The sequence below is a fragment of the Camelina sativa genome, chromosome 11 (assembly GCF_030686135.1).
Source record: "Camelina sativa cultivar CO46 ecotype springtype chromosome 11, ASM3068613v1".
Taxonomy (NCBI): domain Eukaryota; kingdom Viridiplantae; phylum Streptophyta; class Magnoliopsida; order Brassicales; family Brassicaceae; genus Camelina; species Camelina sativa.
In genome coordinates this window covers 45,214,964-45,224,678 of record NC_141890.1, presented here as the reverse complement: position 1 = coordinate 45,224,678, position 9,715 = coordinate 45,214,964, and the positions used below count along the sequence as shown (strand labels likewise).

Sequence of the window (9,715 nt, the reverse complement as noted above, 5' to 3'; positions counted from 1 at the left end):
TTTCAAAGTTTGATAGTTTTTTAAGTCCTAATCCTAAAAGAGAGGAAAAAGAGAGTACTAGTCTACTAGTGGAGTTCTTGCTTGATCATTTGACATTTGCTCTCTCACTAGACCGACCACGAACACCATCAGCGCCTTTTTCCCCCCCATTATATTTCTCTGTCATTGGCTTTAGAAGTTAGAACCGGGAAAGAGCATAATCTTAGTTCAATGTGTAACTTATTAAATTTCCATATATTGTCAAGGAACAGCTAGCATTCACAATCAGAACAAAGAGACGAAACGAAACAACCACCTAAATAGCTTTGATCCAAATTTACAGCAACAAACCAGTTTCTCACGTTAGACCAAAAGCTGCAACTGCTTCAGGTCTCAAACCTCAACCCTTCTTTTAGCAAAAAAAAAGAAAAAGAAAAAGAAAAAGCACACAACTTTCTTTGATTATTCACAACAGCAAAAAGTTCAATCCATGAAAAAGAAGAAATCATCAAAAGGGTTTCTCTCCAGGGAGATATGAAGGAGAACCCCATTCCACTTGATTCTTCTTTCTATTAAAGATTCCACTTAGATTCGGCAATAGCACTTTCTTTGATACCACTGAAGTTTTTGTCTTCTCCAGTTTTTTATGGACAGGTTTCTGTTTGGGAGCTTTGTAATTTTGTTGCGGTGATGATTCAGTGGCCATCTTCATCTCAGCTTCTGCTAGAATCCTTGTCGCCGCTTCCTCTGCTTTCTTCTGATCTCTTTCACGCCATCTCCTGAGTTCTCCTTCAACAGCTTTCTTAGCAGCATCCGCCATAGCTGCTTTCTTCAACGCGTCTTCTGTTGCAGTCTTGAGCTTCTTAATCTCCTCTTGTGTTGTCTCTAACTTCTTCAGTGTCTCGTTTTCGCTCGCTTTCACTGCTTCCACCTGAGCCAATGCAGCAGCCACTTTCAATTCCGCTAACTTATCGCATACCTCAGCTCTCTTGCTCAGTGACTTGAACTCCTCTTGAGACAGTGTGATGCTCTGAGATTCAGATTCAGATGAAGTCGAATTACGTGCAGCGTTGGTCTTTTCAGAAATTGACTTTATCTGTTCAAGCGCCTTTGTCTCGGCAGCTTTTGCCTCTTCGGCTTCATCTAAAGCGACCCTTAGATGTAGCTCTGATTCTTCAAGTGCCAGATGTGCACTCTCCGCTTCCTTCATCAACTCATCAGCTTTGTTTCTCATTTCCTCAGCTTCTCGTCGAGCAGTTTCGGTCTCCGAAGATATCTGATTGATGGTTAACATAATATCTTCCAAAGCAGCGTTTGCTTTAGATTCCTCTGCAACACATTCTTCTAGCTCACTCTTACTTCTGCTAAGCTTCATATGAAGATCTCCAGCTACAGATTCAATTTCAGCCTCCTTTGCTTCAACTTCACTGTGCTCCATCTTCACATTCTTCAGTTCTGTTTTAAGAGATTCCATTAACTCTTGCAAAGACTTCTCTTCTTCCACAAGTTTCTCAAGTAAACCCTTAGCTTCATTCAACTCCAAACTCACATCATTAACGGAATCCATATCAGATGCTTTCGCAGTCTCCATTTGCTTCTGCAGCTCATCGATCTCGTTATATGTCTCCGTCAACTGCACTTCAAGCTTTTTCGCAAATTCAGGGTCAAACTCGTTCTTCAAAGCGAGTGATTTCTTGGCAGATTCTTCCATGCCAGCTTTATACGAGTGCTGCTGAATCTCTTTCTCTGCAAATATCTCAGACTGTTCTTTCCGGGCTTGAGAACACGCCAGCTTCGTCTGTTCAACTGATTCATTAACAGCTGCGATTTCATTTTTTAGCAACTCAATCTTCTCAGAATGAACTCTAGTCACTTCCTTAGCTTCCTCTACTTTACTTAAAGCAACAGTCTTTGTTTCCAAAATCTCATTTGAAACCTGACGTATCTTTCTCAGCTCTTGCTTCGCGCTTTCAAGCTCCTTACATACCGCTTCATACTGTTCCATATCCCTAATCCGAGCTTCACTACTACCAGAAACAGAAACATTTTCTTCGATTTGACCCTTAGCAGCTTCAGTAGCTTTATTTGCAGAATCTCTCGAATCATTAACCGCTTCAAGCTTACGAGTAAGTTCATCAACAGTTCTTTTAGCCCAATCAAGCTCACTCAACGCTTGCTCTCTGATTGTTTCAGCATTCTTAAGCTGTTCCTTCAACTTCTTCAACTCTTTCTGAGCCAAGTGAAGCTCTGTTTGCTTCACCAAAACTTTCTGCAAACCACAAACACAGTTCAGACTAAAAAAACCCTCTTAAAACACAAAATTGCTAACGAAGCAAACCAAATCAAAATTACCTCAGCAGACTGAGGATTAGGTTTCCGAATGGCTGGTCTTTCTTTCTCAGCAGAGAAAGCAGCTTCACCGAAAAGGTTAACCGCATCTTTAACAGATTGAAAAGGAGCACTTGTGTCAATCTCCCCAACCTCCACAACCGGAGAAGAATCAGAAGAGTCTCTACGTCCCTTCTTAGCAACCATTTTGCATTTTCTTTCTTTTATAGACTATAAAATCAAGATTCACTACCTAATACACAGAGACAGAATTCAAAAATATTTGGTTTCCAATTAGTAATGATTCCATCAATAGAAGATTAAGCAAATTAAGCAATTTTTAACAGTAAACACACAAACGGAATAAAACAAAAACCCTAAGAGCAGGTTATTAAGGGAAAGATTAACCTAACTAAGACCAAAGATAGTACTTTTTTAAATAATTCGATCTGCTTAAAACACAATCATCAAGATTTGGGACAGATTCTATAAATCAAAGAGGCTAAACAAGAATATATAGAAGCTTCTTTCCCACCGACGGAGTAATCGTCAAAACAAGCGATGGGTGACCAAAAATTTTCGATTTCGTACCTGATCTTTCCGGTTTGTTTTTCAGAGCCGAAAACGAAAACCCAGAAACGCGAAATCGAAACCGCGCCAAGAAAAATCAAGGAAATAATCTTAAAGGAGCGATTTTTATTTTTATTTTTTTCTCAGGGAGAGAAGAGACGATCAGAGAGAAAACGAAAGATATCTCCGATGTCGAAGACGATGAATATAAATCGGAAAGGGAGGAAAAAGATTGGAGCTTTGAAAGAGATGAAGAAGAAGTTTTGAAATTTCTTCTGTAAATCAGAGAGAGAGAGAGAGAGAGCAAAGTCAGTGGCGAGGAGAGAGAAAGAAAGAGACAGAGAGGAGAGAGGGACATAGAAGGGGAAGTGTATTTGGTTGACAATTGGCAGATTTTTATTGGTCACCGGTAAACCTAATTGTTTGGTTTATTTTTTATTTTATTTTCTTAACAGCAAGCAACTATTTATTTGGACGGTGAGTAAAAATCATCTTTTTACTCTTTCTTTTGATATGTCATGTACTACAACAAATTCAATACTATGATATTTAAGTTAAATTCAGAGAAAACAAAAAAACAAAAAAACTGGAGATTGATATGATATGGGCAAATAATAAAATTATTTGGCACGTGAACGAGCCGACATGTAATGTAAGTCTAAAAAGATAGACCTGATTATTCATTTTGTTTATGTATAGCTTGACTAGTCAAATATTGAAATGGGCCAAGGTCTCCAAGGATGATCATTTTTGACAATGATTTGTGATTGTACTTCGTGCGTATATATATATATATATCACACATTTAATACGAACTATAGAGAAATATATCTCTTTCTCTCCTTTGTTGCAATTTTACATGCGAACGAAGCGAGCATTACTCTCTTTCTATATCAATTTATTACTACATTTTATGTAGTAGGATAGTGGTTTGCCAAAAAAAAAGGATAGTAATTACGATTGTGATAATCCATTCATATCTCTAAAGTTTCTATTCGAATAACTAATCAAAGAGCAAGTTCATTCATAAGTTAAAGTAGGTAAAAATAGTTAAACAAAGATTATACTAATATTGATCTTTTCTGAGCCGTACGTACGACTTTTTTTTTTTAATGTCGTTTTAAGATAATCTTAATGGCGATGAAAGAAGCTGAACCCTCCTAGTTGTTCAACAAATGCTTCAATTTCATCTCCTTCTTCAAGCCCAATCTGCGATTGTTTTCGTTTATCAACTTGATTGATACATTATTGGAGTAAATCTTAAGGTAAAGTAACAATAATGAATGCCTCATTGGGAGTTTGATTGAATTTGATTCTAGTTCCATCGAAGAGGAACCTAAAAGTTGATATTTGTTTTCCTACTTTGTCGGAATATGCTTGCATCATCTTACGGACCTCAACGTCCCTCTTAATCCGGAAGTACACACATACGTCATCCTGTTTTATACAACAATTTTAACAATGGTATATAATATATACGCATCTTAACTCATCTTAGTTTAATTTAAAGCAATATATCAACCATATATAGCAAGATTTATTCAAATACCTGACTTTTGATCTTGACGGTGATATGAGACGACGGAACCAACGGTTTCTTGTCAGACGCCGACATTTTCACTTTCTCTTTGTGACTTTTGGATTGTTTATGAACTGGTTAAAGGTTCACGCCATACGGAGTAAATATATACACACGGATGCAGACACAGAAATACTTAAAGATATAGATTCCAAGTAGTATAAAACCTTTTAGTTTCCCGTTCCCGTTTACTAGTATTTTTTTTTTCTTTTCTTTTTCCGTGGCCCGTGGGAATTGAGTATCATCAATAATTGATGGTTAAGACTTAAGATCATCACAAACTTTTATGGCATCTTTTCTGATTTTTGCTCACTTTGACCGAAAGAAAGAACTAAAATCAATATTTTTCTCAAATTAGTAATGTACCTTCTTCATACAAAACGTTCACGTTATTTGTTTGTGTTCAACATTAATAAAGAATTTGGCTATAATCCTGTACGGACTTTAGCTATAAGCCCGTAAGGATTTCCAACTTCAGTGTGCCATGTTTGTGTTTTGTATGCGATTCTGTAAAAGCAATTATGATTTATCCAGTTCTCGTTTGTTTTCATTTTTAAATAAAATTATATAAATATTTTTTTATGAATTTTGATTTCCATTATCTGTTTAATTTTTGCTGACTTTGTTTCAATTTTTCTTCATGTATGATATGGTTTCTCTTTTAGTTTGACTAGTTTATTACGTTCTTATATGTTTTCACTTTTAGTCAAATACTAAATATCTTTTATACGTAGATGTATCCAAATGTAATAATGTAAATTTTAATTTTGATTTACTAAGAGTCTAAGAGGAAATACAGAAAAGGAGCACAATTTTTATATCTAGTATCTGACTAAAAGTTTATTTATTAGCAACTATATTTTTGGACGGTTAGTATATAACTTTTAAAACTTCTTTTTACTTTTTGTGTAGCATAATTTGTCACAAAGATTAGGTAGGAGATTGATATGGGCAAATAAAACTACATGTATGGCTAAAAAGATAGACCTGATTATTCATTTTGCTATGTATAGCTCGACTATTCAAAATGGGCTAAGGCTTCCTCCAAAGATGAACATATAGACAATGATTTGTAATTTTGTACTTGTAATATATATAAATATATATATATACTAGACAATCAGATGGTTAGAAACTTTATTAAGAGAATTTGAAACTAATTGTGTTCCCTGATTCCATTTAGTAAAAAAAAAAAAGTATCCACCAATTAAAAAAAAGTATTCCATAGATAAGATTGAAGGTCAAGCATATCTATGATACAAAGTGATGTAGAAGATGCAAATTAACTTTAGACTTCTTTCATTTTATTCAGGCATGAATAAAAAGGTCTTCTCCACCAATTAAAATCAAATTCTTCATTATACCAATTAGAACTAATTTCGGAACAATACAATATCCTCTGGCTTTTTTTTTTGTGTTTGTACGTTTTGGTAACTTTGTGTAGGTGCGGGTCAAAAGAATAAAAAAAGCAGTAAAAAAGTCACTCCTACTACTAAAACAAAACGTCAAATTAATATCAACATAAGCTAAGCAAATGCCATGTTCTGTTCTTAATTATATGCAGCAATGTCGATCCTTCTTCATGTTCCAATTTCAAATAGCAGATGATACTTAGGCGGCAGAAACATAAACATCTTTATCTTTCCCATCTTCTCACTGCTCAGAAACAATCAGATATGCCACCCTTGATGAGTGGGATCTCATCAAGCATCAAGCATGTAGCTAAAGGAAAAATGATAAACAATTTAGGAGTTCGATTAATTAATACTATAAAAGTTGTATGAGCACACCTTTGTAAGACGAGAAGGAGAAAAAGTAATGCAAAAACATCTTAAAGTTCTTCTCATTTGTTCATTATTTTTCACCTTCTCGTTCTTCTCCTTTTAGCTGTTATTACTCAGTACTCACATGGAGGATCGGAGCTCAATGGAAGTAGCAATCGAGCTTTTGTGTTACCCAAAAGCTTACGGATCGCAACTATACCTGTTTTTGGAAAACACAAGTTGATGATAATGAATCTTGAAGTGCACTTCTTTTCGCTTGAACCAGAGATCTTGAAGTGTTAAGATGTTTTGTACAGAGACAACAATTTAGATCGAAAGAAAGCTTTTCGTAACGGAAGAGTATGTATATATTACCCATATATATATTACTATATATCGTGAGAAAACATTTCCATTTTTTTTTTTTTTTTTTGTATATTTAACACTTTTGAGGCTTAGAAAATATCTATCTAGGTTACGCAATATATTAGTGGGCAAACGCGAAAGTTAGAAACCCTAGTTTTCTTATCTGAGAAAAATGACGTCGATGAGTGATCTTTCGCAGGATTTGGTAGAAGAGATATTGACCAAGGTTCCAATAACTTCTCTTGGAGCAGTGAGAGCCACTTGCAAAGGATGGAACAGTTTATCCAAAGATCGAATTCTATGTACAGGAGAACCAAAACCGCAATTTCTGGGGTTCACAAAGTTGGATCATAGGCTTTGTTCAATGAGTTTTGATCTCCAAGGAATCCACAAGAAAGATGATGAAGAATTCGTGAATCCATCTATAAAGGAGATAGGTAATTTTCTTAATCATGTCAAGATTTTTCATGTCTATCACTGCGACAGTTTATTGTTATGTGTCCCCATGGATAACTCATGGCTCGTGATTTGGAACCCGTATCTGGGACAAACCAAGTGGATCCGTCTCAAAACAATAACAAAATCCACGTATGCCTTTGGATATGACAAGAACAAGAACCATAAGATATTGAGGTTTTTCAATTATAACCAAGGCTACTACGAAATTTACGATGTTAAGTCTAATTCATGGAGGACTTTTACTGTCATTCCCAACTAGGATATAATCTGTTGTCGGCAGGGTGTATCAGTACATGGAAATACTTACTTTTGGACAGAATATGAAACCCATCATTTCTTAATCTGCTTTGATTTTACAGAAGAGAGATTTGGAAAGTTGCTTGATCTACCGTTTCAGCCGCCTGATGATAATGATAATTTTGGAGATAATGGTGGTCTATCTTATGTTAAAGAAGAGAAACTCGCTGCGTTATATCAACACCGTGATGCATTGTCTACAATAGAGATTTGGGTTACTACTAAGATAGAGCCCAATGCTGTGTCGTGGATCCCATTTTTAAAAGTTGATTTTGTGCCAATCTTTTGTATTGATTTTGAGTTTGATGATGATTACGACAGTTTCTTCATCGACGAAGAGAAGAAACTCGCGGTGGTTTTTAGTGACGACATTCGCGAAGGCTACCAAAAAGCTTACGTCATTGGAAAAGATAGTTACTTTAAAAAAGTGGATCTTGGAGAAGTTAAAGTAGATAGTAGCCCACGTGTGTGTTCTAGCTCTTATGTTCCAAGTTTAGTGCAAATTAACCAAACTGCAGTACCCAAAAGGAGAGAGAATAAGAAGAAGAGGAAGAGGAATTCAGCAAAAACAAAGAGAAGAAGAGGAAGAGGAATTGGGCAAAAAACAAAGAGAAGAAAAGGAAGAAGGAATTGAGCAAAAACAAAGAGAAGAAGAGGAAGAAGGAATTGAGCAAAAACAAAGGGAAGAAGAGGAAGCAAAACCATGCAGCAATTAAGGTCTAATTAATGATGACGACGTACTCTATATATTCATGAATTTATAGCTTGTTTTACGATGATAGTATCTCTTTTCCTTGAACCAAGACTTAGCTAGTCGATTATTAATTAATTCTGTTTTCTGTTTTGTGTACAATGATCAGCAGTTTTACTTTTAGCTGATCAGAAGAAACTTGATTAGAGTAACTTTTGTACTCTTCACCGGGATAACAGCTATTGACACAACTAGCTAGTGTTCTCTCATATTTCATTTAAAATAACTAATAGGAGAGAACTCGTGTTATAACACGGGATTATATATTTTGTTAGTATTTTTTTGTAATTTGAACTAGGTTTTCATTCAAGGTACACAGCAAGACTAAATTATAAACTATTGTATTCTAAATAATAATTTTTAATTTATTTAGTTTTCAAATTCTCAATTAATTATCTTTTATCTAATTAATTTATAATTTTGTTTAGAATATTTTTTTTCTTCTTACGTTTTATACAGTGTATAACCTAATTACATTAAATTTGTTATTAGATAAAATATGAATTTTTAAAACCCTTAGTTTTGTTTTCTATAATTAAACAGATGTATATGCCTATATAGTATGTTAGTATATATTTTTATGTGTATACAATTTTTTTTTTGAATATTAAGAATATGTTGTAAAATATTTTGTAGTTCATATACTAAATAATTTATAAGTTAATTTTCTAAACTATGACTACAAATCTATAGTATATGAGATAAACTAATAGTTTTAGTGTTTGGTTATATTGTCCAAATCCGTCATGCTAGGCGGATCACACAACATTTTAAAAGATTTTTGATCAGCAAAAACTCATCATACGAAACCCGTGAAAGTAAAATATAGTATGTGAGACTAAAAATCACTTTTTATCAAATCAGTTTTTCAAAATTTTAAAGAACAATACCTCTTCACTCATCTTCTTATAAAATAAGGAAATTCATTCATCTCCTTATAAAATAAGAAAATAAAATTTGTATACATTTACAATTATGTTTGTTACCTTTTAATACATTTAGTTTCTATAAAAAAATCAAATATAAGTAAAATTAATTTGTTTATTAAATTAATTATTTAATATCAATGGCATGACTGTAAATAAATGCCAACTTCAGGATTTATTTTATAAATATTTTCAAAAATGTTTATATAGATTTTTGTAAGGTAGTTTTTTTATTTTGACTTATTTCCTTTGTTTATATAGTGTTGAGTTGTATATTTGGTGATATACGGTAAATTGGAAATCCTGATAGAGTAAGTTGTTTAGAGAATGTAACTTTTCACGAAAACAGAAATACTGCTATATCAGATAGTAGTTTTTAAAGATGATGGATTTTAAGGGAGTGAAAGAAAATGGGTGAGCCATCATTTTGTTTTATTGATATAGAAATGTAGTCGGGGTATACATAGTTATTGAAAGGGTTGCTACATCACCGGATGACACATGTTGTAATTAATTTATGTATATTTCGAATGCATAAAATGTTTTGTTTTATGTGTTTTTTATAATTCGAAATTTTAAACAGTGTTAAGTAGTATATTTAGTATTAATTAATAGATATACAATGATCGTTTTGCAGTTTTTAATCGATAATGGTATGCTTAAAAGTGTTAAATTCATATATCAGATTTTAATATGG

At 33.7% G+C, this 9,715-nt stretch overlaps 1 protein-coding gene and 1 pseudogene across 1 annotated transcript; one reads left to right on the top strand and one right to left on the bottom strand.

Annotated features, from left to right (window-relative positions):
* Nucleotides 1-280: 280 nt before the first annotated feature.
* On the bottom strand, nucleotides 281-3,397 carry LOC104726134 (WEB family protein At5g55860). The gene is made up of 3 exons (XM_010444924.2): nucleotides 2,899-3,397; nucleotides 2,332-2,560; nucleotides 281-2,248 (listed from the first exon to the last, which is right to left on the bottom strand). Exons 2-3 carry the CDS (start codon nucleotides 2,512-2,514, stop codon nucleotides 488-490), a joined length of 1,944 nt encoding a protein of 647 aa, XP_010443226.2. The 5' UTR covers nucleotides 2,515-2,560; nucleotides 2,899-3,397; the 3' UTR covers nucleotides 281-487.
* Nucleotides 3,398-6,757: 3,360 nt separating this feature from the next.
* On the top strand, nucleotides 6,758-9,662 carry LOC104726133 (F-box protein At3g19880 pseudogene; annotated as a pseudogene).
* Nucleotides 9,663-9,715: the final 53 nt, after the last annotated feature.